At 45.6% G+C, this 26894-nt stretch overlaps 2 protein-coding genes and 3 non-coding genes across 9 annotated transcripts; 3 read left to right on the top strand and 2 right to left on the bottom strand.

The window, feature by feature from the left end:
- The first annotated feature begins 2602 nt into the window (after positions 1-2602).
- On the top strand, positions 2603-2674 carry TRNAW-CCA (transfer RNA tryptophan (anticodon CCA)). The gene has a single exon. It is a non-coding gene; the product is annotated as a tRNA-Trp (tRNA).
- Positions 2675-3001: 327 nt separating this feature from the next.
- Positions 3002-3083, top strand: TRNAS-GCU (transfer RNA serine (anticodon GCU)). The gene has a single exon. It is a non-coding gene; the product is annotated as a tRNA-Ser (tRNA).
- Positions 3084-3345: 262 nt separating this feature from the next.
- TRNAT-AGU (transfer RNA threonine (anticodon AGU)) lies at positions 3346-3419 on the top strand. Its single transcript has one exon. It is a non-coding gene; the product is annotated as a tRNA-Thr (tRNA).
- Positions 3420-4546: 1127 nt separating this feature from the next.
- On the bottom strand, positions 4547-6493 carry BORCS6 (BLOC-1 related complex subunit 6). The gene has a single exon (XM_037164985.2). It carries the CDS (start codon positions 6390-6392, stop codon positions 5226-5228), a length of 1167 nt encoding a protein of 388 aa, XP_037020880.2. The 5' UTR covers positions 6393-6493; the 3' UTR covers positions 4547-5225.
- A 7206-nt stretch (positions 6494-13699) lies between these two features.
- Positions 13700-18951, bottom strand: AURKB (aurora kinase B). 5 transcript variants are annotated; one of them, XM_037164995.2, is made up of 9 exons: positions 18840-18905; positions 18482-18531; positions 17038-17140; positions 16890-16929; positions 16465-16656; positions 16036-16174; positions 15775-15923; positions 15021-15195; positions 13700-14839 (listed from the first exon to the last, which is right to left on the bottom strand). In XM_037164995.2, exons 2-9 carry the CDS (start codon positions 18527-18529, stop codon positions 14666-14668), a joined length of 1020 nt encoding a protein of 339 aa, XP_037020890.2. In that variant the 5' UTR covers positions 18530-18531; positions 18840-18905; the 3' UTR covers positions 13700-14665. The 5 variants fall into 5 exon arrangements, with proteins under 5 accessions (XP_037020890.2, XP_037020889.2, XP_037020891.2 ...); XM_037164994.2 differs by having other exon boundaries at positions 18828-18902; XM_037164996.2 differs by having other exon boundaries at positions 18836-18888.
- Positions 18952-26894: the final 7943 nt, after the last annotated feature.

Here is a 26894-nt window from a genome sequence, read left to right as displayed (position 1 = left end):
CACCCCAACCCTTGCCTAGACAGGCTTTTATTGTTTTTTTGCACAGGAGTTCAGGTACAACTTATTAATCATTGTCAGGCAGTAAACAGTAGATAGCATAAAAGAACTATTAGGGCTTCTTCTAAGTCAGGGTCTATCAGCTAAAAGTCCACAAACTTTGGGAAAACAAACTCATTTTCTGCCCAAGCCTTTATTAGTTAACTTAGCAAAGCATTCTTATCAAAGCAGGTTTTACAGGATTTTACATATCCTTTCTCAGGCCTAATCACCGAGGAGCCCCCCATTCCCAGCACAGGGCTGCACCAGCCTCAGTCATTGTTTTCAGGCTTCAGTCAGGCAGAGGAGGCAGATAGCAAAGGAATTCTCAGAGACTTCTTGAAGACAGACTGAGGACTCAGGCTTTGTCAAAGCTGAGGGGCTAGGGTCCATCACCCCCTTTCTCCATAGCCCCCCCAAGTCCTTCCCTGGGGCCTCCACATGATCATGCCTGTCTTAGGTGGTTCCCCCCTTGGGGAATCTTACCCATCATTGGCTAACTGATCAAGCATTGGGGGCCAGTTATGAAAAAAGGAGCAGAAGCAGCACTCCTGCAAGGGAGATAAGCTTTGTCTCCTAGTGGCTTAAGGTCCGAAGGTCACTCACTCAGCCTTAGCCATGGGGGGTTTACAGTTCCTGAAACCAGGCAGGGTAGTTCCCAATAGTAAATAAACTAAGAGTAAGCTGTTATAACCTTTACTATTTTAATGATGGGGACACTGATGCAGAGGAAGTTTCAATAACTAGACCAAGTTAAATAACAAGTAGCAAAGCCTGCATGTGAACCCTAGCAACCTGATTCTAGAGCTCACGTGCTTAAGAAGCCCTTGGCCCTGGGATGGCCCTAGCTGGGTAGTTCAGCTAGTTAGAGCATTGTCCTTATACACCAAGGTTATGAATTCCATCTCCAGCCAAGGCTCATACAAGAAGAAACCAGTGAATGCATAAATAAACAAAAAAACCAGATTGATGTTTCTCGCTTTCTGAAAATCAAAAATAAAAGAAAAAGAAGGAGAAGAGATAGCAGCTCTTGGCACTAGGGGCCCAGCCAATAAGTTATGACTTAATCCCAATTTTTAAGCCATGGTGTGATGGGATCATGTTTCCATTTTTAAAAGATGATTCTACTTGACTCTTGGAGGCAGAGAGATCATAAAGGGGTCTGTTACGATGACCCAGAGAGAGATACTGAGGGGCTGGCAATCAGAATGGGAAACGAGGGCTGACATAAGAATTATGGAGGAAAATGGAATTGAGAGTTCTTGGTGACTAGAAATGGGAAGTAAGGGAGGAGGAAAAGTCAAGGCCACTGACTGGGAGTGCAGAAGGACTGGAAATGAAGGATGACAAAAGTCAAGTGGGCACTGGCCATCTGAATCCCTTAGCACACAGCACAGGTGATGGCTAAATCCAGGGAAGACGTGTGAGGAAAGAACTCTAAGAAAAACAAAGAGCCTGGGTGAGGGATGGGGGGAATTAAAGCTAGCAGAAGGCCAGCAAACGAGAGTCAAGACAAGCGAGGGAGAAAAAGGCTCTTAAAGAAGTGGTTGCCTGAGTCAAATAATGGCCGCTACAAACATGTCAAATAGGCTTTGACATGTTTGTAGTCCCTGATAACTTTCTAGAGAGCCACTGTGCAGAAAACGCAGACATTGGCTTGGAAGGAAAAGAGTGAGATCTAGCATGATCTCTTTCGCCATATTGGCCTGTTGAACTCTTCTTGTCCTTCATGAAGCAAATGGAGTTCTCTGCCAGCTTCTGGTATAGAGGTTCCCAGCTCTATCTCACCTGGAGAGGTGTTTTTTTTTTTTTTTTTTTTTTAAATTATTATTAAAGACAGCTGTTAATGGTGATCAGCATCAGGACAGTGATTGCCCCTAGGAAGGGAGAGGCGGGGATCGCTTGGGAAAGGATAAGACAGAGTTTTGGGCATGAGGGAAATGTTCTATGTGATGAAAATGTTCTGAATTACATTTGTCAAAAAGCATCAAAATATACACTTAAGATCTATGCATTTCATCGTATGTAAACTACTCTCCAGAAGTGTCAAAAGTGATAAAGTGATCGATTTCGGAATTCTACCCTGGACTTTTAAGTCAGACTCTTCGCATATGGAGCTTGTGCATTGCTATCTGGGAGGCGCCGCTAGCGATTGTAACGTGCGGCCAAGGTAGGAGACTTTTCGCTGGAGGAGCTAATCTCACCGCTTCAGAAGCCCTGGGCTCTCTCATGGCTCTCTCATGGGTCTGGTTCTTCCGTCCGTTTCTGCGCAGGCCGGCCTTCGTCGTGCTGTGAGCTCTGGGAACCGCCCCCGTACAGCTCTGGGCCACCGGCTCCTCTGCAGGACGCCCGGAGAGGGGCAGGAGGGACCGCTGAGCCCGAAACTCGTAAAGCCACTGCTGGGTCGGTGTGCCCTGCTCGTTCTTCAGAAACACGGGTGAGAGAGCGCAGGCCCCACGCCGCAAACTCAGGCCCTCGGCTCTTACTCTTCTATCGCTGAGAGCCCGATAACCTGGAAACCAAGCTATTAGGTTATGTGAAAATCTGAAGAACTGCGTGGCCGGTCGACCTCGTGGCGCAACGGTAGCGCGTCTGACTCCAGATCAGAAGGTTGCGTGTTCAAATCACGTCGGGGTCAGCCTTTTTAATGCTTTTTCTATATTTCGATCATGACGGGAGGCCAAAAATCGCGAGGTGGATTTTGCTGCAGGTCCACTATCATGGATCTGGGCTGACTGCGGAGTTCCCGAGGACTACTGCATGTTCCAGGTAGTTCAACCCATGGAGTGTGGTGATCGTGCAGGCGAGATTGTTGCTGGGTCAGTTCAACACCCTGCGTATCATCTCCGCCGTGCTGGGTAGGATTTTAAGGAATGAAATCCTTCAGCGACCTGAGTAGATCCAGTTTTTAATTGAGGAGCAGGAGATCAGTCCTCAGAAAAACAGGCAGCACAGGAACCTTGTGGACGAGGTGGCCGAGTGGTTAAGGCGATGGATTGCTAATCCATTGTGCTCTGCACGCGTGGGTTCGAATCCCATCCTCGTCGGTTTATCGCTATCATCCCTTACAGCAAGTTTTATGTGGAAGGTAGAATTTCCGCTCTTACTTTCTGCATACGTCGAGTTACCCCACCACCCCATTCCCTTTCATTCCCTCCCACTAGTTGATGGTGGTCATTATCTCTTCTACTCCATTTTCCCGAACGGGTTAGATCTGGCCATTTTTTTTTTTTTGCCAGATCTTTACCTTAACGCATATACCGTGGAGCTGACCTGGCCAAAGATAGAGGCTCTGGTCCTTTGTTGTTAGGCGCTGTGGCTTAGTTGGTTAAAGCGCCTGTCTAGTAAACAGGAGATCCTGGGTTCGAATCCCAGCGGTGCCTCAGGAGTATTCTGTCTTTTGCTTAAGACACCCCGAAAAGAGGAGTCTGAGCTTCCTAGCATCTAGCTCGTAAAACTTCCTTCGTGTCCATCCTCTCTCCGGGAATCAAGCAGGCCGTGTTCTTTATTTGTTTGTGTTTCTGAACAGTATGTAACGCATCGTCAGTATCAAGCTCTTTGTGCCTCTGCCTGCTGCCAAGCGCTAAAGTCGCATTATCTGTGCTCGTTAGTGTTGTGTCTTGGCTGTTAGCTTCTGAAATGTTCGGTGGTTTACTGTTCACAACCATACTCATTTTTAAAGTTTTCCTGACAGGATTCATAAGTAATGCAAATTCTATTTAGTATTATATGTCAGATATATTCACAATTGGCCGGTTAGCCCAGTTGGTTAGAGCGTGGTGCTAATAACGCCAAGGTCGTGGGCTCCATCCCCGAAAGGGGCACAAGGACATTTCTTTCCTTTTTTCTTTAATGCTCTTTTTGAGTTAATTTTTTGTTATAGGGGAAGGCTTGTGGACTGTTTCCAACATCAGAACTCCACATTCAAAACTCTTCACATACAAAAGAAACGTTTTGAGTCACAGTCCAAAGTGCTAGTGTTTTCAGGGAGAGGAGGAAGTTTCAATGAAACTGGAGCTCTTTCTGTGATCGTCCTAAATCTGACCATAACATGGCTGGTGGTTGCTGGAACTCTGAAATGTAAACAGAAAGGTGCCAGAGGTGGAATAAAGATTGTCTCAAACCATACATGGGCCACTGATCAGTGCAGGGAAATGGGGGCAGGAATGGAGCTAACAAGTGTTTTCTGTCTTTCTTCACAGACAAGATGTCCAATTCACCCAGTCCCTGACTGTCTATGTTAGGATCTGAGAAAACAATTCCTTCCCTTTCTCTCCTGAAGCACCATGTTTCCATTTCTGCTTTTATTGAATCTCTGGGCCACATCTCTGCCTTGCAGTTGCCCTCAGACCTGCTATCTAAGAGCAGGAACCACATTCTATGTAGCCTGGGACTCCCACCTTACTCCCAGCCCCAGCCCCAAGGGAGCCCCACGAAAAAGACTGACCCTTATTCCCAATTCCTTTGGTTCATCAATTCCTGTTAACACCACACAGACACAGCCTCAGCCTTAGCAGCAGCAGCACTTTAATTCCACAAAAACTCAGAAAGCCAAAACTAATCAGAACACTCCACAACAGGTGGGCTTCACACCCAGGGACAATTTTGTTGAATCCTGGAAACAGCGAGACCCATCCCAACTCACCCCCTCTACCATGCAATGCATTCTTTCTAGCTTCACACTGGTTCTGGCTGAAATGGGATGGTAGGGGGCCAGTGGGCAGAAGTAGGAGGTTTTCCATCTGCAGGTGTGAATTCTTGTCTGCATAGTGTGTGGACAAGGACCACTCAAGCTCCCATAGCCCCTGGAACCTAGATGTGGCCACTGGAGTCAGACTGGCCACAGCGGGGGCTGGGACATCTGTTTTTCCTTCCTTGATCACATATGGCAGTCATTATTCCCAAGCACAGACCGGAAGCCCTGGGTTCCCAGGTACGGTGCTCTAGCTAGGGAAGAACAAGGTAGCTACAGATGGCCAACTGAATAGGAGCTGAGCATTATCCCCTCCCACCAGGAAAGGCTTTAGAACTTTCCCATATGCTCCTGCATAAGGCCCAGTGAATGGACGCTGGCCTACTAAATTTATCTGAAAGAGCCTCCAATATATTGGTCTCCCCACCAGAGCTCCTTGAAGAGTCCTTAGATCCTAAGGTCCTGGGCCCTGGCCTGGCCTCTCTTGTCCTCATGGTCACTTGCACAGAGCCTCCAACACCTCCAGGGTGCGTCGGATATCCCGGACTTGGCGTGCCAGTCCCTGCACCGGCTGCAGAGCCCTCTCCAGCTCCTCGCAGCGCGCCAACAGGGTGTACATGCCCTTGATGCTCATGTCCACGGCTTCGCCTAGGGAGTCCACGGCATCGCGGTAGGTCTGGATGCAGCCCACGCTCAGTGCTGTCAACTCCTGCACCGCGCCACCCAGCCCGCGAAGCAGACGGTCTACCCTGCCACCCAGCTCCCGACTCAGCCGCTCCAGGTCTCGCAGCACATCGGGGTCGATGGGGGGAATGGCCGGAATGGATGAGGGCGTTGAACTAGGAAGAGCAGGGGGCGGGGCTTGAGAGGTACAGCTCAGACGGATCTTGAGTTGCAGGTTGTTGGCGACAAAGTGGGTGAGATCGCCATGACGGCTCACCGTGCCCTCAAGCTCTAGCGGGCTGGAGATGGTGGCTCGACGCCCGCCGCCCGAACCAGACTCTGCTCCCACTGCGGAACCGGAGCCGCCACAAGCCCCGCTCAGCCCATCCAGGCTGCGACTGTCCTGAAGGCGGCTGGAGAACAATCTGCCAGCCCTGCCGGCCGCCCCCTCGTCATCCTCCTCCTGCTCAACATCCATCCCGCCGCCTCCCCGGCTCCCTCGACGGCAGACCCTTTCGGATGCAGGCTTGTCCTCGGGCGGCTCAGGGTCCTTGCGTAGGGAAGACCCGTGCAGGTCGTGCTCAAGACCTGGCGCCCCCCGGCGGCTCCCGGGTGCACGCGGCGTCACTGCGCGGCCGGGATGGTTTTCCGGAGCCTCCGGTTTCCGCCCTTGGACGACGCTGCAGCTCGAAGTCTTCGGGGACGCCCTAGGGTGGCGGCTCGAGCCTCCAACGTTCTCGGACTCTTCCTCCCCCGACACCCGGAAGCCTGAGGGCGGCTCAGAGGACACTCCGCCCGTCCCGCCGCCAAAGATCGCGGCTTGCTGTCCCCCCACAGGCAGAAGGTCTGCCTCGGGCCCAGGCCGCCCGCGGGACGCCTCCATACTGCAATTGGGTGCAGGACCCGCCGGCTCCCGCGGCATTGGCGGCGCCTTTAAGGGGCGTTGGTAGAAGCGCGCCGACTGGCTGCGGGCTGACAATGGAAAGGACGGGAACAGCATTCTGATTGGTAACAGCGACCAGGAAGTCCCGGAAAAAGAGCTGTTATTAAACAGCTAGACACTAGGGAGAGCCAGCGGGATGGAGATAAGGAGGTGATGGCTGCTCTCATCGCTCCACCCCGTCGAAAAGTTGAGGAGGCGGATCTTAAAGAAGAAGTTCCTGAAATTTCGGAGTCCTCCTAGGACTGGGCTCAGGCTCATTCCGCCCACAATGGTCACGCCCACAATTGTTGCTTAGCAACTATACTAGGTAGAGATTGGATTTTGGGTCTGTAAGAGAGGTTCTTGGGATGGAAATAGTATATCCTGTTTGGATCGTCGAGACTGAACCACACATAGTTGATCAGGAAGGGTGAAAACAATTCTCAGCAGAATATGGATTGTTTTACGGTCATCCTCGGCTCCCAGACCTAGCAGATGAACTATCGAGAGCGACTAACGGTGGACAGCGAAGCGTATTTAAAGACTTTCCTGGCCTTTTGCCACTCCGTTCTTTCTCCTGCCCCCTCCACGTTTCAGTCTCTTCCCTTGGAGGATGGCATGTGATTTTCCCACTAGATAAAATAGTCAATAACTGAATGTCCCTACATAAAGGTTAGATTCCTGGTACCATTCTGATCTCATCTCTTCTTTCTCTTTACTGGTCCTGGTGGAACCACTCAGGCCTCCTCCTCTCTGTTCCTCTGACAGGACAGACATGCCCCCTCCTCCATAAAAAGAGATTTACACTTGCTCTTTTATGGAAGCGAGGGTGAGGCTGAGACTACCAAGAAAAATTTTCAATTTGGATATTCCTTCTTTCCTTCTCCCCTTTAAGTTCTTATTCAAATGTTACCTGAAATTTTCAGTGAGGCCTCCCCTTACAACCTGTTTAAAATTGCACCACTTTACCCAGCAATTCCCAGTCTTCCTTCCCTGCCCTTTCTCTGTAGTACTTATCACCTTCTGACATGCAATATACTTTGCTTGCTTGCTCAAGTAGGTTAAGGCATTTTGTCTGTTTTATGCTCATCTGTCTCCCAAGTATTTAGAACAGTGTCTCATATATGGTAGATGCTCAATAAATATTTATTAAGAAAATGACCCCAAGTGATTAATTCCCTCTCCCCCTTTTTTTTTGGCTTGAACTCTTTCAGGATGTGTTTCTGTCACTTGAACCCAGAATCCTGACTAATATACTATGAGACCAAGGATCTGCTCTAAACTTTTCTCCCTTTCTCCGAGATTGACCTTCTCACTTATGTTCCTTTTACCTCTCAGCAGATGGATTCTCTTTACTCAGCAAGTGACAGAAAATACCAGTTGAACCAACAAAAAAAGGGAGGGGATTTGTTATGTCGTGCAATTATGGTCTTGAGTGCATGTCAGAGGAGCCTATATTCAGTTCCCTAAGGCTGTCAGGAAGGGTTTGGTTTCTGTCTGTGAGGCAGCTTTAACCCAATTGGGCTTTCTTCATGGTGTCAAAATGGCCATGTCATTTGTCATTTTTGGGGGGTTATATTAGTCTTCTTGGGATGCTGTAACAAAATGCTATAAGCTGGTTTTCTTAAACAACAGGCATTTCTTCCAGTTTTGGAGGCTAAGAAGTCCAGGGTGTCAGCTGATTCAATACTTGGTGAGGCCCCTCTTCCCAGTCATGTTCTAGATGTGTCCTTATGTGGTAGAGAAAGAAAGCTAGCTTATTTTTTGTAAAGACACTAATCCTATCGTGAGGACCCCACCCTCCTGACCTCGTCTAAAACTAATTATTAGCCGTGGCTGGTGTGACTCAGTGGATTGAGTGCCAGCAGCCTGTGAACCAAAGGATCACTGGTTTGATTCCCAGTCAGGGCACATGGCTGGGGTGTGCAAGAGCTAACCATACACACATTGATGTTTCTTTCCCTGTCTTTCTCTCTCTCCTCCCCTCCCCTCTGTCTAAAAATAAATAAATAAAATCTTAACAAAAGAAAAATTAATTATGTCTAAAAGCCCACTTCCGATCATCACATGATATTAGGACTTCAATATGTGAATTTTTGGAGAGACAAAAACATTCAGTCCACAACATGGGTCATTTGTCATTCTTTCTGGCCTTCCAGGATCTCAGTCCCAACATTTGAGAACTCTTCTGTCTCCTAGGCAGAGCCCATCTCCTAAGCTGGAATACCAAGCAGTCCCTTTCCCAACTTCCCTAGTACATGACTCAGGCTGCACCATGGTCTACTGCACCACTTCTGCAGTGAAATCCTTCCTGGCTGTGTAGACTCGAAGCATGGTCCTCGTAGAAATTCCTGGCACTCTAGAGATTCTGAGAATTACCCTGGATGCTTATTAGTAAGGTCCTTTTCTGTTTAAATTAACCGGGATTGTCTTCTGTTGCATGTATTGGCCTTAAACAAATAGCCAGTATTTCTTCAGCAAAATGGCTTTGTTTGGGAACAATGCAGAATTGCACTTTGGGACATGGGGCTAAAGGTAAACCACATGCAAGTCCCGAGAAACAAAGGAGAGGAACTGCTCTTTTATGCACTTATGCTGTTGTAAATGAAGAGTCCACTGGAGGAAACTACAAGTTGGAAGTATAGTGACTTTTCATTGGCTGAGTTATGACAGTCTCCCATTTCTTTCCCCAGCTGAGGTAGTAAAGCAGTATCGCGGTTTGAGAGCAAGGTATGTCTCTTCCTGTTGGGGTCAGCACTATGTGTTGAGTGACACCTGAACAAGAGTCCTCTCTTCCAGCCTCCTTAGTCCATTTGAAATGAGGTCTCTATTAATTTTTACACGTGCAACAGGAACCGTGGCTGATACACTCCCACATCTCCCATTAGTCTTCACAGAAGGACAAGGGTGCATCTTTCCCAAAGCCCCAGTTAATGTCCCATCACATCTCATTGTCCTCAACTGGTTCACATACCCAATATAGTCACTTTGGCCAGTAATATAGTCTGATTGATTTGTCGGATTGACTTCAGCCTAGGTCTGCAAGCAATCACTCCAGCAAGGTGATAAGAATTAACTGATTATATTGAAGAAGTTGTGCTCCCCCTGGATCTAGGGTAGGTCAATTACCCCAAACTCAAGTAGCTGCAACACAATAGGGGAGGGAAGAGAGGTTATGGGTCAGTGACCACAGTGTTCATTACATTAGGGGCCAGTAAAGTATGGCCCGTGGGCCAAATTCTGCTCCCCATCCATTTTTATGTGGCCTGTGAGCTAAGAATGTTTTTTGCATTTTAAGTTTTCCTGCACATTTATTATTTAAAAGTTTTAAAAGCCAGACACACACAAATTGTCCAGGTAAATAAACTCAGTTCTTTCTGTCATGTCTGATGTTATAATCTTCTGTGTAAGTTTTTTAATTAAGTTAATTCTATATGCCTGTGTTTTTGATTTGATTAAATGCCCCCCTGTTCATGGCACAAATCATCTGTAAGCTAAATACACACAAATATTGAGAGACAAGTTTTTACCTTGTTATGCAGAAGAAACCAAGCAAGCCCTATTCCATGCTTAAGTGTTGATGTTCTTATTTTTCAAGTCTTATTTCTTAATGTAGCTGAAGAAGTTTCGTGACACCAGTCCTGTTATTTCTTGTCATATGTCTTACACAGCAAGCGTATTTACAGTAGTGAACTGGCTGATACATATCTGTGGTCAAAGTATACCATACTTTAGGAGAGTTTTTTGCATTTTTAATGTTTAAAAATAATATAAAAATATGAAAAGTTTATATAATTATATGAAATTCAAATTTTAATGTTTATAAAGTTTTATTGGCATCTAGCCAGGCTCACTCATAATGCCACAGTTTAGTAGTTTTAGCAAAGGCCATATGGCTTGCAAAGCCTAAATTAATTACTTCATAGACTTTTACACATAAAATTTGCCACCTCTGCACTGCAGCTGCTGTTTGCCTATCACTGTCACCAACTTTTGGTCACTCCTGGATATCTGATGTGACTCGTATTTCCACACATATGCACATTCTGTTTGTGAGGCTTTGGAATACTCTGAAATATTTCATAAAAAATGTTTTTGGTCCAAAAGACCTGTACTACAGTGCCTGGAGCTAGAGAAGAATGTGTTTTGCTGTAATCAGGGACAAGTGTCTTGTTAAAGGCCTATGTTTTTCCTGCTATCCCAGAAATACATCTATCTTTTGTTACCAACTGTGCAGTTCCTGTATATGGAAATTCAGTGTATGAAGAAAATGGGAATTTAGTGTATGAAGAAAATGGTGGCATTTTGAATCAATTTATAGACATTGTGTGAGACCAGCTATTTGAACTAAAACAAAAAAACAATTATTTCATTCCTTACACCAAAAAATAAGTAAATAAATAAATAAATTCCACTTTCATCACAGTTTTCCTCTTTAAGAAAAATTGATTTGAGTCCTGACTGGTGGGGCTCTGTGGGTTGCGCACTGGCCTATGAACCAAAAGGTTGCCAGTTCGACTCCTGGTCAGGACACATGCCTGGGTTATGGGCCATGTGGGCCAGGTCCCCAAATGGGGCCTGTGACAGGCAACCCATTCATGTGTTTCTCTCTCTCTTTCTTCCTTGCTCCGCATCTCTCTACAAGTAAATAAATAAAATATTTTTTTAAATGATGAGAAAAAGAGAGAAACATTTTACTTCACCTTTTCACACATTCATTGGTTAATACTTTTATGTGCTCTGACCCATTTTGGAACCTGCAACCCTGGCACCTATTGGCTGATGCTCTAACCAACTAAGCTGCCCAGGCAGGGCTGATCACAATTTTATTTATTTTTTAATGATTTATTTATTTTTAGAGGGGAAGTGGGTCAGATAGGGAGAGAAACACCGATGTGCCAGAGAAACATCCGTTGGTTGCCTCTTGCATGCCCCGAACTGGGGACCTGGCCCTCAACCTAGGCATGTGCCCTGACGGGGTGGAACCGGCACCCTTTCAGTTAGGAGGCCTACACTCAATGTGCTGAGCCGCACCTGTCAGGGAACAAGACAATTTTAAATGAAGAAGAAGAAAAGTACTGAAGGTAAACAGAGCTGCATGTTTTTTTATAAGTTTGAGATAATAAAGGTTTTCAAAAGAAAACCAAACATCAAATCCATAAAGGAAAAAGATGATAGATTATGAAAGACTATATGAAAGACTTCATTATGAAAAAGCTACTCTAAACTTTATGTTGAAAGAAAAATTGCAGAAAGGTAAACAATATTGGCAAAGTATATGACAAATTAATATCCCCCGCTTTTACAAGTAAATTAGTAAAAGATACATATAATAGAAAAATGTCCAAGGATATCAGGGTTGGTTAATTTAGCAGCTCAACAAAATCATTGAGGATGCATTCTAGACAGAGGGAAGAGCAAGTGCAAAGGCCCTGGGGTGGAAACAAATTCAATATGCTCCAGGAGCTTTGGTGACTTGGGGAGTGGAAAAGCCAACACGCCAGAGCAGGGTGCGGGAAAGCGGATACCCTCCATTAGAGCTGGTAGGAGTGTGAGCTGCCCCACCACCTTGGAGAGCAATTGGGCAAAGTCGTCTATTGAACGTTTCCAAGGTGTACCTTACCACCCAGCAGCGCTGTGTCCTTCTCCAGATCTTCCCCAGAGAAGTCCTTACATAGGCGCACAAGAGAGCATGTAAAAGACATGGTCATAGTGCAACACACTGAAGATAGTCTATATGTCCATCAACAGAATGGCTTTTTAAAGAACCTAAGAATGTTCATAATGAGGACTACAGTGTGGCAGTTTTACAGAGCACATCTACCCAGACTGTCATAGAGTCTTCTAAGGCATCATAAGGGCAAAAAGGAAGTGACGAAACAACACGTACAGGCCAATGCTATTTACATTAAAGAAATCCCCACATGCTAAGAAAAAAAAAAGCTGTTTTCTAGGAGCATATAGATAGAAATGTAAATACAAAGGAAGAGGACTAGAAAGATGTTATCAAACTGGTGTTAGTTTAATTGGGAAAGGGGAGTTTCACCTTACATTATTTATGAGTGAATTGACTCATTTAATTTGTGTAAATTGAAACAAGCACAGTGCACTTGCACAGCAGGCGTGGTGGTGAGGGTGAAGGAAAATGGGGCAAGGGAGAGCCCATGTGTTTGGAATTTTAAAGATACCTTTGAAATACTCCTGGATCAGAGAACAATTCATAATAGTAATTAGAGAATATTGATACAAAATACTGTATCAGGCCTGTATGATGCAATGAAATGACACTCTGATGGACATCAATAGCTTTAACGTTGAAGAACTGCCCTCACCGAAGAACTCGGAGATGGATTAGTGACCTATATGCAGGGGACTGAGCCAACAAGACAACTTCAGGGACAGTCAAAAGTTACATAAGGAAAATACTAGAATGCCACATGAGTCAGCTTGGCTAGCATCTCATGATAATACAAACAGTGGGCATTGATCCTCTAGATTAGCAAGATCCATGAGCACAGAGGATTTTATTTTATTCATTGCTTTACTTCCAGCCTCTAGAATGGGGCCTGGAATGTCAAAGGCACTCAATAACCATTGTCAAATCAGTAAATCTAACTGAAAGTATGACATAACTATGTCAGGATGCAGGGACAGGACGTGTGCATAGATATAGTGGCAAAGGGGTAAAAGAATTAATCCTTAAATTTTATAGCAGGTAAACAATAGGTAATACTTAAAATTGAGAATTTGTGAAATAGCAACAGAAGCATGTGATTTAGAAATGGATGGTAAATACTAAAAGTAAAGTAAAACAAATTAGCAAAGACTCAGAATTAGATGTCTCTGGGAAAAGAGAAATGGGCAGACTGTCTTTTTCCCTTTTGGTCTTACAACAGCATTCAGTTGTGTTCATCTGTGGGCACATTTAGCGGGTTGCATTGTGCCCCCATGATGTCTATGTCCTATGAACACATGAATGTGCAGTTTTTTGGGCAAAGTGTCTATGTGGATGTAATTACGGATCTTGAGGTCATCCTGGGCTCTGGGTGGGTCATAAATCAAATGAGTAGTGTCCTTGACATAGAGAAGAGACAGAGACAGAAGAGGGGAAGGCCATGTGAAGAGGAAAGCAGAGACTGGAGTTATGCAGCCACAGCCAGCCTGAAGCCACCTGAAGCTGGAAGAGGTAAAGATGTTCCCTAGAGCCGTCAAAGGGAGTGTGGTACTGTGCACACCTTGACTTTGGACCTGCTGGAGTAAATTTCCGTGGTTTTAGATCACCAAGCTTGTCGTGTTTTATTACTGAGGCTCTAGGAATCCAATACAGCATGAAAAACTGAGGTAAAATAAAAATAAAAACATTTATTGATTCACCACAATGATTAAAAGAGCAAAGAATCAATACAGGAAAAGCATTTGATGAAAAGTGAACACCTACTGATACTAACAACCCAAACCCTTACCAAAAAAAAGAGAACAGGCCTACTTTAACCTGATAAAGGATTTTTTTTAGGCTATACTTAATAACAGCAAAAACTGTAATTCTTGTTCCACTTCTGTGATATATATACATATACAATAAATGTGTGTGTTATGAAAAGGCAAGATTATACCATTCTAGCACAGTATTAAATATGAAGTTTTAAAACTGGGCTCCCCTTACTAGTTGTGTGACTTTTGGTAGATCATGTGTCTCAGTTGCTTTACCTGCAAAATGAGGGTGAACCTACCGCAAACAATCTATTTAACAGTGAAACCTGAGTCAGAAATGAGATACCATCTGTACTGCTTCTACTGACTCCTGTATCAGATCCTGACCAGAGCAATAAAACAAAGAGAACAGGACAACTTCTAGGGAACAGCACTGTTCAGTTGCTCCTAGGTTGGCAGGGACTGAACCAGGAGAAACACTAGAGGTCAGGCAGTTGAGAGTGAAAAGTGAGAGGTGGGCAGAGATCAGGCTTAGCAGAGCAGAGCCCAGGTCCCCAGTGGGTCCAGACTCTGGGAATCAGAGCAGGGGAAAGTAAAGACAGTGGGGGCAAGGTGGCTGGCCACTGACCAGGCCAGTATCAGAGCCGAGGGCAGCTGCTACCAGGGGCACGATGCGGTAGGAGTCCCTGGCGTCCAGAGCAGGCAACTCCCCACCCTCCTCCCTGTAGGGGACCAGCTTCCTCCCCAGTGAAGTCTCCACCTGTAAACATCTATACTCATCATTATAAAACGTTTCAGCCTTTATTAAATAAAAAGGAGGTAGAAGACAGATAAGGGAACAGGCCAGAGACCCCTCCTTCCAACTACACATATACAAACATACAAAATATAGATATAACTGAGTAAATGACAGGGACGATTCAGGAGACAGACTGAAGGGCCGAGGGTGGTAGCACCCTCCGAGAGTGGGCCCGGACCCAAGGGTGGGCTGAGACCTGAGCCAGAGGCAGTCGGTCTGAGGGGTTATGTTTGAGCAGCTTGGAGATGAGGTCCTGGGCTCCCACGGGCACAGAAGAGGGGAACTTCAGGTCCACCTGCAGAAGTAGAGATAGAAGAAAGGACTCATTAGTTTCACCCCGGCTGCTTTCTCCCCGACTGCCCATTCTATCTGGAGACTTACGTGGTCCTTACAACTACATTCTTTGCACTCCCGGCCCCCGGATCTCCCCAGCCAGCACAAAGCCCCAGCCAGGCAGTTGGGGTCAACCCTCCCACCTTGACGATGCGCCGGTATGTTTCATTGTGCGAAGCACTCTCAAAGGGGGGGTTTCCCACCAGCAGCTCATAGCAGAGTACCCCGATGCACCACAGGTCCACCTTCTCATTGTGCATGCGCCCCTCAATCATCTCTGGCGGCAGGTAGTCCAGGGTGCCGCACATCGTCTTCCTCCTGGATGGGGCGGGGAGTGAGCAGGGATGCCAGAGACAAAGGGCCTGTCCTCTCAGGCTGCCTGACAACAGGGAGGTGAGCCCCTGGGGTGCAGCAGGGGAGTGTTCCAGCCTGGTTCTAACAGGGTTTTGGGGTACCATTGAGGTGAAGCTATAAACCAAAGCCCCAGAGGTGGGCTTACACACTGCCTGCCTCACCATTTCCACAGAGGGATGTGTCTTAGAATAATCAGATAAGACGGCAATGTTCACCTTAGAATTAAAGGAAAAGATGGAGATATCTTGAATGGCTATCAGGTATGTCCTGCTTAAATAAATTGCATTTCATCTCTCCTATACAATACTAAAAAGCCATTAAAAATGATGTAGGAGTATTCTCAATATGGCAAGACAGTCCCAATGTATTGAATAAGAAATCTGGGCAATAAATTGGTGAGTCCCCTACTTTTGTAAAAATACTGTTGTGTCTGTGTATCTACACGAGGACAAACCCAAATGTTCCCGGGCCACAAGATCTGGAGTGGTCTTGTTCTGAATGCCCCAGCTTCGCACCCATGGCTGGCCTCCTGGCACAACATACCTCAGGGAGGGGGCGTGTACAGACCAGCCAAAGTCAGCGATCTTCAGCTCTCCCTGGAGCCCCAAGAGCAGATTCTCTGGCTTTATGTCTCTGTGAATCACCTTCTTCGCATGGCAGTACATCAATGCGTCTGCCAGTTCCTCCATGATCTGGGAAGGCCAACAAGAGGCGGTTAGACAAGGGCGGACCTCCAGCTGCAAGAAGCATCCCCCGCAGTTTCAAGCCCGCTGCAGGCATCCCAGGTGCCCACCCCTTCCCAACCGTGGCAGTTCGCTGCTCGTCAAAAGTGCGGCTCTTCTGCAGCTCCTTATAGAGCTCCCCTCGGGGGGCATACTCCAGAATCAAGTAGATCCTTCGACGGTCATAGAAATAGTTGTAGAGACGCAAGATGTTGGGATGCCTGAGAGAAGAAACATAGGAGGCCTCAGGCCGCATCATGGCATGGGAAAGACGACAGGTCCATACAGGGCAAACTGGGGTCAGACGTGGACCAGGCTGGGGACACCAGGGCTGGAAGTGATAAGGGGGAACTGGAGACAGCTCTCCGGATTCAAGGCTCTGGGTGGAAATGAGAGATCAAGGGTTCTAAGTAGCCACAGCTGCAGAGAAAACAGTCTGGGTGTGATGGGGTTTAAAGCGGTGGGGCAGGTAGGGAGCAGAGGGACTTTGGCTCAGAGGGCATGACCGTACTGCAGATGGGCCTGGATTTCGATCTCCCTGCGAAGCTGGTGCTCCACACCCTCCTTCTCTATCTGAGACTTGAAGAGGACCTTGAGTGCCACGATGAAACGGCTTTTCTTCTCCCGAGCCAAGTACACATTTCCAAACTTGCCTTTGCCCAGAGGACGCCCGATCTCAAAGTCGTCAATTGTGAAGGTCCGCCTAATTAGAGAGTGTGGGGAAGGCAGCTGAGCATGGGTTTGTGGCTCACCTGAGGTGTTGGTATTTGAGCTCATCCCTCCCTCAATCCCATTTCTCTTCCAGGGCAGTTGAAGATAGACCAGGCTTTCTTGCCTGCATCCCTAACCCTCCTGCCCTTACCTTCTAGCACCCTCATTTCCTACCTGTTCACTGCCCCACCCCCTCTCTTGCCACTCCATGGCTTGGGCACTTACATTGAGTTGGGTGTCCCACAGCTGTCCTGGCCAGCAGCAGCTATGAAAAGCACAGGTTAGTTGAGGCTGTCCTTTAACATTTTCATCCCTGCTCCCTCCCCAGACTCTAGCCCCCTCAGGTCAATCCTCTTCCCCTTGTCCCCGTTACCTGTGGGGTGGGCATTGGAGCAGCTCATGAGGACAAGCGAAGATGGGGTGGTAAGCTCCTTCCGGAGGACTCTTTGTGGTAGGGTGTTCAGGCCAGATGGAGCCTGAGAAGGAAGGAGCACAGGGTGCTCTGAGGATGCCTTTGTCCCAGTGACCAGGTTGGAATGTGCTGCAAGCAGCATTTCAGTAGTTGCTATAGAGCCACCCACCCACCCAACACCAGTTCACAGAGGAACACTGAGACCACAACATTGCTACTCAGCCTCAAGAATCTGCTCAGAACTCCATATTAGTGGGTACCAATAAATAAGCTAAGTCAGCTTAAGATAAGGAGCAAAAACTTGCCCCAACACTTAACACTTCATCTCTTTGGCCCTGGCCCACACCACATTTTCAGGCATGAAGCTGTCCAGCCCCTATAGTCCTGTCCATAACTCGTCTGATTCACCCAGCTCTCCACCCCAGGAGGCAGTAGAGGGCTGGGGTCATGAACATGCACAGTTCAAGGAGTTTTAGCACAGGGACATTCTCACAGTTCCCCCCAAATCTCACTCTATTAAGGCTTAGATAAGGTCCTTGAGGCCTTGAATGTTCAGCAAATACCAGCATTTACCCCTTTGCAACAATAGGCTTTAGGGACACTGAGGGATATTCCGATGGCCTTGGACCACTTCTCATTTTCAAATTCTGGTTAATATACAAAACTTTCTTTTGGGAGTGACCAATGTAAAAATGACAATGGTTTCTCCTTCAGCCTCCACTTTTGCCAGCCTCACTCAGTGTTTCTTGAGGGAGGGAGCTGGTGGACAAGGAAGATGGACCCTCCAGAATACCCAAGCCCTACAAATGGAGCAAAGACTGTGTGGCTCCTTCTTTCTTCTTTAACCAAGAGGAAGAAAGCCTCAGTGCCCCTTAGAACCTATTCCCTGTGATATCAGTATAGAATTTACAAATAAGCAAGTTGAACAAAAGAGTCAAGAAACAGACCCACATATATGTCGGAATTGAATATAATAATAAAGGTGGCGTTTCAAATCAGAGGATAAACTCTTCGATGAAAGGTGTTGGGACACCTTCTATTTAGATCCTTATCCCACAGCAGTCATTAAAATAAATTCCAAATTATTAAGTCTATTTTTTTCAGGATTTTCAGGACAAGGGGTGAAAATCTTGGCCTGAGAGCCCAACCCTGCCTGCTCGGTCTCAGTTATCATTTGTATATAACAAGTAGGTTCAGCCCTGCAGAGGCCCTCACAGGCTGGTCAGATGGAAGTTGGCGACACTTGACAGGATGTGTCTGCAAATAACCAGACCAAGTTCTGTCAGCAAACTCATGAGAAATAACAAAGAAGAACGTGCTTAGAATATCGCCCTCTGCAGGACTTCAAATCTCCAAGCCGGAACTCACCGTGCGGGAAGGGGAGGGTAAGTGGGAAAGCCCTTACCATCTGCCGGCTGTAGGGCCAGGGGTAGGCGTTCTCCTTCTGAGTCATCCCTAGAAGGAAAGGGGGAGGAGAGCTGAGCAAAGAAGGGAAACAGAGTCCTGAGAAGCAGGAAAAAGAGAGAGCGAGAAAGGGAAGGGTAGGACCGATCTAGCTGAAAGCGATTGCCTGGGGCTGGGGAAACTCAGTGTGTCAACGCGTTGACCGCATTAGGGCTCAGCCAGACCCTGGTCCTGACACTCCAGCCCTGCTACACGCCCCACCATTTTCCAGGACACTCTGTCTACCCTGGAGCACTCAGCAGCTGAACTGTGTGCGAGAGGGCCCGCCCATCGGACCCCCGACCTGCCTGATCACCTGCCTTCTCCCGCAGCGAAAGGTCAGCTCACCCGAGACCCGTGGCACAGCCAACCTCCTGGGCGCTAGCAAACGACTGAATCGTCCCGGCCGCGCCCCTGCTGAGGTCCTTTCAAATCTCCCGCTCTGGCCCTATTGGCCGAGCGCGCGTCCATGCTCAATTCTCATTGGCTAGATATACCATGACGTTACCCATGGGGGCCCAATGGAAGAGGCGCAATGAGAGCTGCAGCCCCCTAGGGTTCTGAGTTAGGAAAGTGTCCTTTGCTCCCCAACCAAATATTTTCATATTCTTTTTTAAAATATATATCTTTACTATAGCTGGTATGTATCCTTGTGTAAGTATGAACTAGAGTCTAACTTTGTTTTCTGCCAGGTGGAGAGCCAGTTATGCCAGCACCATTTGTTAAGCAAACTGCACCGTTCCCAGTGGAATTCAAATGCAACCTTGATAAATGAAGTCATCGTAGATGCATAATTCATTTCCGGACTCTTCATTCTGTTACATTATTTGTTCGTTTGCTTGTGCGTTTATTCTTGTCATTACTATTTTGTTTTTTAAAGTCTTCGCTCACATTCCTCATAGGAGTTTCCCACCAGCAGACCTTTCTCTGCACATCTCCTGATGAAGGCCGCCTTGTTTGGACTGGCTCTCACTTCTCACCTTCCTGCCATGCTCACTTCTTCTCTGCTCTTTTCGAAGTCGAATTTCATTATTGGGTTAAATAAATACATTTTGGGACCATCTATAAAATAGCTAGCGGATATTTGTATCCTCTTTCTTCAGATAATAAAACCCTAATTTGTCTATCTCCCATTCTGTGTTGTTTGTTTCTGTTGCTGCCAACTCAAAACACCTAACCTGATGAAGACCTTTTGCAGTAGACCGTGTGGTTATCTAGCCAGCGTCCATTCTCTGAGTGATTCCCACTCTCTGAAAGTACCTAGAGTTTTGGGGGAAGGAAGTGGACCCTATCCCAGGTCCAGGAGTGGATCCTGTTTGATTTACACCAGTCAACACCTTTTCATCCAGGATCATCCAGGATCATGGTGATTGATTCAGGGATAAGCATGTGACCTAAGGGGGCCACTTAGTGGGAATTTTAGAATGCTCCAGAATGCTGGGCAGAAAGTCTTTTTCTCCTACTGGACAAGGACAAGGAACCACACAGCAGCACTGCAGCCTCGGCTGCTTCTCCTAAAGGAAGCAGCCTGCGAATGATGCAGAATGCTGACAGTCAATCATTTTGACCTACAAAAACCATAAATTTCATATGACTTAAGCAAATATAAATCAAGTAATTCCTTATGGATTTCTAGATCAGTTCATAATGTTTTTGGCTGCAAGTGACAGGAAATTCAGTTTACAATGGCATATACAATAGAGAGCATTTTACATAACAAGAAATCAAAAAGTAGGTAGTGTGCTCAGGAAATGAACCATGTTAGAGATCTGGATCACCCTCTCTGTGACTCTCTTAACATTTCCCTTATGATTGCAAGGCAGCTGCCAACTGTCTCTGTCTCTTTTATCAGGAAAAGCTGAAGCCTTGCTAGAAGTACCCAAAGAGAAATAGATTTCTCTTTGGCTAAAAATGTGTCACATGGCTACGGCAAGGAGGCTGCTAAAGTGAATATCTCTTCCAGCCACAACAGTTAAAGCAGCAAGGGGGTGTGGTGGAAGAAATAGGTGTGTGTCACAGTCACTTACAGTTTCATTCTGGGGAGCCCACGATTAATTTAAAAAGTCATAAATTTTGTGCATGATGATGTATCCATAGGTATTTGAGGATCATGGCCACCCTGCTGCCATTTGTGAAAAATCATTTTGCTTCTGGAGGTTTTCACTGAAGGTAAAACCAATTCCACTTCCCCAGATCAGGGGCCCATTTCAATTGCAGTGCCTTTATCAACATATTTGGCATAGAGAGTCTAGCCAATGAAAAGCTTTATAAAAATTCTATCACTTGCAGTATACTTTAGTCCTCAGGACCTAGTGAAGGGAGACTTTTCTGGAACCTATAGTGGGACATAGTACATGGGTAGAGTATCTCTGGTAGATCCAATATGGTACCTCTGTCCTCTGGAATCTTTAAATTATTGCTTGCATCTTATGTCAGAAGATATTTGGCCTTTCAGGACTATTTGATGGGCTGGGAAGAAACCTGGGTGTGCTCCCTGTCCTTAGTCAGTCCCTGTTTCCCTATCGGACTTTAACTGGGTTGCTGCTGCCCACTTGCAGACTCGGGGCCCTGCATATCTGTACCATCAGCTCCATTAAAGACCTGGAATTTGTGGCACTGAGTTGTTTTTTTCTAAGTCAGTTATGGCTTTTTATTTCACTATTTTTCATATTTTTTGCTCTTGGTACTCTGTATTTGAGGCAAAAGGGACCAAGATGGGAATTTAATGTGCTGTCTTTACAAAAAAACCAGCTTTTTTTTGAATACCAGGTTAGAAAACATGCTAAGATGGTATATTTAGGCAAGGCATGAGTAAAACAACTGAAGCTCTGCTTCAGTGTTGGGAATACAACAGGGAGTAGTGGTGAGGGTGGCACAGTACATGCGTGAATGGGGAAGGGGCTGCTTGGCATTAATTGATTGTTATTACTACATGAAAGTGTAGCCTAAGTATGGACAGATCTTTCCATTTCTAAAGAGAATCTAGAAACTTGGACTTACATGTGAAATTTACTGAGTTGTAAATGTTGGCAAATAAGTCACCAAACAAGTCTGTGAGCTGGGTTTGGTGTGTAGACCAGCAATATTTAATGCCTAATATACCCAGAGCTCTTTCGGACAGTAAGTCACACTTTACAATCATCCTTCCCTCCCCAGGGCCCCTGACCTTATGTAGTCACTCGTCAGATGAGCTTTAAAGGAATAGCATGCAGCAGGACGTAGCAGCAAGACCACAGGTTTAGGTGTTACGGGGTGGCCCCTAGCCCTGTCACTTGCAATCTGGGTTGCTGGGCAAAATGCTCAATTCCTCTGCGTGTCAGCTCTAAAGTGGGCATGGCTCATACTGCCTTGCAGGTTTCTTTGTCATTACATGAAGTAAGGTCGCTAAAGCACTCAACAGTGTCTAGCACACAGTAAGCTCTCGACGTTAATTATTATTATGACTAATAAGTCAATTGGCCCCAAGTGGATGAGAAAAGGACCTTCTTTGTGAACCAGTGTCAACTAATCACTGTAGAAGGAAAGATAGAATTAGAAACTTACTGTTTTGTACCTCCTTATAAAATAATTTGGGCAAGATGTTCTGGTTTGGACAGGCAGCAAGGGGGCACAGGACTGCCTGTCTACTGTCTGCCTCATATGCCTTCCTCTTTAGGTCGCCTGAAATCCTGGGTCGTTGCCCTGCTAAATTATCAGTAGTTCTCAATTTCAGCACAAAACTTCCGCAAAAATGGCCAGGCAGTTGCCTGTCCCCATCTTGGTGCACATGACATAGTGACTGCTCAGAGTGGCAGAAGGTGGGGACTGGGCCAGGGAGCAGAGCAGAGGGGAGGGTGAGGCCTGGATTCCAGCAGATGCAGGTGGGTGTCGGCTAGTGCAGGCGACCCCAATTCTGCCTTTAACCCTGGAACCGGAGTTTTAGGAATTTATGTCATGTATCTAGTTCAGAAGAGGCAAAGAAATAAGAATGTACAAAGATGCTCATGGTAACATATTAAATAATAAGAAAAAAAGTGCAGATAACCAGAATGTCTATCTTTAGAAGATTGTTTAGTATAGTAGTCCCCCTTACCCACCAGGGATGGTTCCAAAACTATCCCCCAATGATGCCTGAAGGTGCAAATAGTACCAAATCCTACACAGTGGGAAATAGTGACAAGAAAAAGATTTGCACATGTCCAACACAGACACAATCCTGCAGCCATTGTAGACCTCACTATATAGTACATTTCAGCAAAATTGTAGCTTCCCCCCCTGAATATTTTTGACCTGCAGCTGATTTTTTAAAGTATATGATTTTATATATTTTTCTTTTAAATATATTTTATTGATTATGCTATTACACATAATTTTTCCTCTTTGCCCCCCTCCACCTGGTACCCCCATTCCCTCCACAAATCACCTTCCCCTTAGTTCATGTCCATGGGTCATGCATATAAGTTCTTTGGTTACTCTATTACCTATACTGTTCTTAACACCCTCCTTTCTATTCTGTACTTAACAATGTGTGCTTCTTAATCCCTATACCTTTCCCACCACTTTCCCATTTCCCAACTGATAACCGTCCAAATGATCTCCATTTCTGTGATTCTGTTCCTGTTCTGCTTGTTTGCTTAGTTTGTTATTTGGATTCAATTATTGATAGTTGTGAATTTATTAGCCATTGTTTTGATCTTCTTCTCCTTTTTTATATAATTCCCTTTAGCATTTCATATAATAATGGCTTGGTGGTGATGAATTCCTTTAGCTTTACCTTGTTTGAGAAGCACTTTATCAGTCCTTCCATTCTAAATGATAGCTTTGTTGGATAAAGTAATCTTGGGTGTAGATCCTTGCTTTTCATCACTTTGAATACTTGCCAGTCCCTTCTTGCCTGCAAAGTTTCTTTTGAGAAATCAGCTGACAGTCTTATGGCAACTACTTTGTAGGGAACTGCCTCCTTTTCTCTTGCTGCTTTTAAGATTCTCTTTTTATCTTTAAACTTTGGCATTTTAAGCCCTGGCTAGTGTAGCTCAGTGGATTGAGCACAGGCCTATGAACCAAAAGATCATGGTTCAATACCCAGTCAGGGCACATGCCTGGGTTGCAGGCCAGTTCCCAGCAGGGGATACACCAGAAGCAACCATCCATTGATATTTCTCTTCCTCTCTCCTTCCCTTCCCTTCCCTTCTAAAGATAAATTTATATTAAAAAAAAACTTTGGCATGTAAATTATGATGAGTCTTAGTGTGGTCTTCTTTGGGTCCATCTTGTTTGGGATTTCTGTGCTTCCTAGACTTGTACATCTATTTCCTTCACCAGATTGGGGAAGTTTTCTTTCATTATTGTTTAAAATAGGTTTTCAATTTCTTGCTCTTCTTCTCCTTCTGGCACCCCTATGATTCAGATATTGGTACATTTAAAGATGTCCCAGAGGTTCCTAAGCCTATCCTCGTGTTTTTTTGTTTTTGTTTTTTAATTTGTTTTCCTTTCTGCTGTTCTGATTGAATGATTTTTCCTCCCTTGTGTTCCAAATAGTTGATTCGATTCTTGGCTTCATACCCTCCACTGTTGGTTCCCTGGAGATTTTTCTTTCACTTAATGCAGCTTTAATTTCTGCCTGGGTCTTTTTTATGCTGTTGAAATCCCCAGTGAGTTCCTGGAGCATCCTGATAACGAGTTTTCAACTCTGCTTCTAATAGGTTGCCTATCTCCATTTCATTTAGTTCTTTTTCCAGAGTTTTGTTCTGTTCTTTCATTTGGGCCATATTTCTTTGTCTTCTCATTTTGGCAGCCTCCCTGTGTTTGTTTCTGTGTATCAGGTAGAGCGGCCTTGACTCCCTGTCTTAACAGTGTGGTGTGCTGTAGAAAAGTGCACCTGTTAAGTTGTACGGGGCAGAGTGTTAGGTAATTGACAGGGCAGGGCAACTCGTGTCACTGCTCTGTTTCTCTGTGTTGGGGAGGGCTCACAGAGGGGACAATGCTGCTACCTGGACTCTGCAGTTTTGCCCAGAAGGAAGGTGACTCCTGACACTCGTACTTCACTTTTCCTGCATATGGCCTTGGTGCCCTTCCAGCTGTTGCCCTGGTGCTGAATCCCAGAGGGGGTGGATGTGCGCATTTGTGGGCCGTTTAAAAGGAATCTCTTGAGAATCCCACAGTTTCTTCCATCACCCCAACCCCCACTGGTTTTCATAGCCAGAAGCCATGGTGACATATCTTCCTGGCACTGGAACCCTGGGTTGGGTGGTCTGGACTGGGGCTGGGATCTCTCACTCCAGAGGTATCCCTCCCATTTTTCATCCATCACAAAAGGATGTGGGACATCCCATTCCCATCTCCATGCCTCTCCAAACCTCTCCTACCCATTTAGATGAATGTGGCTTCTTTAAATCCTTGGTTGTCGGACTTGCACACAACTCGATTTTTTGACAATTCTGGGTGATATTTGTTTTGTAGTGTAGCTGTATTTTTTGCCACGGTTGTGCGTGCAAGCAAGGCGTGTTTACCTCCCTATGCCTCCATCTTGACTAGAAGTCCCTAATTTTACATTTTTGTATAAATTAGACCAGAGCAATGCTGTTATTACCTGGGCAAAGCAACTGCTCCCAGTGGTGGCTGGCTGATCAAAATATCATCTGCAGTTGGTTTAATCCATGATATAAAATGCTTTATCAGAGGGCCAACTGTATGTATATATATGTGCATATATATATATATATGCTATCCACGAGTTAGTCACTTAGTAGCCATCTTTTTTTTTTAGACTATTTTATCTATTTATTTGAAGCACAGTAAAAACAAAACAAAACAGGTATGCTTTGGAAGTTCAGTGGCACAAGGTATACTGCCTTGAGGGACGTTATACAGTTTTTTTTAAAGGAAATAAAAATTAAAAATTCATTTTAAAACACTGCATTACACAATTTTACCTGCCTAAACAGACCATTTACAGATATTAGGTCAATAAACTGCTAACATCTATAAAAAGGTAGCTTTCTTACTAAAATGCAAGAATTTCAAAGATAGGTATCTAAACAAGAAAAGACACAAACAAACTGCAACGAAAGCCAGACGTCACATCTAAAATGTTTTTGTTTGTTTGGACCTTCATGCTCACCTCTCCCTCTGCCATATCCTGCTGGAGTTCCAGGCCCCATTCCTCTAGGACCCTGTCCACCCACAGGTCCCACACTTAGTAGCCATCTTGATTATCAGATCAACTGTTCAAATAACCCTTATTGTACTTTATAATGGCCTCAACACATAAGAGTAGTGAAACCAAAAATTCAGATCTGCCAAAGAGAAGCTGTAAAGCCTTCCAAGGCTTTAAGTGAAGAAGGTATGTATGTATGCATAGGTATAACATAGTATTAATACATACAGTTGGCCCTCCATATCCATGGGTCTTGCGTCCACAGATTCAACCAAATGCGGATCAAATTTATTTTTAAAAAACATTATGAGACTTCCAGCCAAGATGGAGGTATAGGTGGAAATAATGTGCCTCCTCACACAACCAAAATTAAGGACAACAAAGATTTAGAAACAAAAGCACAACCAGAACAGACAGAAAATTGAACTGTATGAAAGTCCGACAACCATTCATTCAGACCAGTAAGAGGAGTGAAGTCTTCGGCTGCTGGAGAGGGGTCACAGCAGGAAAAAGTGGTGGCTGGCAAACTCGGTGCGCAGGTAGCACCAGGCTAGCAGACCCAGGGCATGAGGAAAAAACGAGCAGACCCAGTGAAGTGAACTAGGCGGCTGGCTGATACACACTCACGTGCAGATAAACCAGACGAAAATGGACAGTGAGACAGACCATGTAGTCCAGGGCCCCAGCTACAGGAAATAAAGCCTAAAAGCACCAACTGAAAAGGTGCCAGAAGAGACTCTCAGCCTCACAGGACAGTTTGTTGGAGAGACCCACAAAGTCCTAGAATGTGCGCAAACCCACCCGGAAACCAGCACTAGAAGGGCCCCATTTGCTTGTGGGAAGCAGCAGAGGGGACTGAAATCAGAGACAGCAGAGCAAGTGCTATTGTTCCCTCTCTGACCCCTGCCCCCACATACAGCATCACAACCCAGCAACAGGGGTTGCCATTCCCCCGCCCCCCCCAGAACACCTAAGGCACCACCCCTCATACATAACAGGTGTGACCTGACCAAAAAATTATGGCTCAAACAGAAGAACAAATCAAAACCCCAGAGCCAATACTTTTAAGGGACCAAAAGATAGCCAACCTATCAGATGCACCGTTCAAAACATTGGTGATCACGATGCTCACAGAACTGGTTGATTTTGGTCACAAATTAAATGAAAAAAATGAAGACTACACTAAGTGAAATGAAGGAAAATGCACAGGGAACCAATAGTGATGGGAAGAAAACTGGGA

Source organism: Artibeus jamaicensis, unplaced genomic scaffold, assembly GCF_021234435.1.
Source record: "Artibeus jamaicensis isolate MK-2021 breed Jamaican fruit bat unplaced genomic scaffold, CSHL_Jam_final contig_781, whole genome shotgun sequence".
Lineage (NCBI taxonomy): Eukaryota > Metazoa > Chordata > Mammalia > Chiroptera > Phyllostomidae > Artibeus > Artibeus jamaicensis.
The sequence above is the reverse complement of the archived record's forward strand: the minus strand, read 5'-3'. Positions and strand labels throughout refer to the sequence as shown.

Excerpts from the sequence above, each read along its gene's own strand:
- BORCS6 (XM_037164985.2), bottom strand. The coding sequence starts at position 6,392 with ATGCTGTTCCCGTCCTTTCCATTGTCAGCCCGCAGCCAGTCGGCGCGC.
- AURKB (XM_037164993.2), bottom strand. The coding sequence starts at position 18,529 with ATGACTCAGAAGGAGAACGCCTACCCCTGGCCCTACAGCCGGCAGATG. Across the intron at positions 17,141-18,481 it reads GGCCCTACAGCCGGCAGATG|GCTCCATCTGGCCTGAACAC; the intron begins GTAAGGGCTTTC and ends CTTCCTTCTCAG. Across the intron at positions 14,840-15,020 it reads CATACCGGCGCATCGTCAAG|GTGGACCTGAAGTTCCCCTC; the intron begins GTGGGAGGGTTG and ends CTACTTCTGCAG.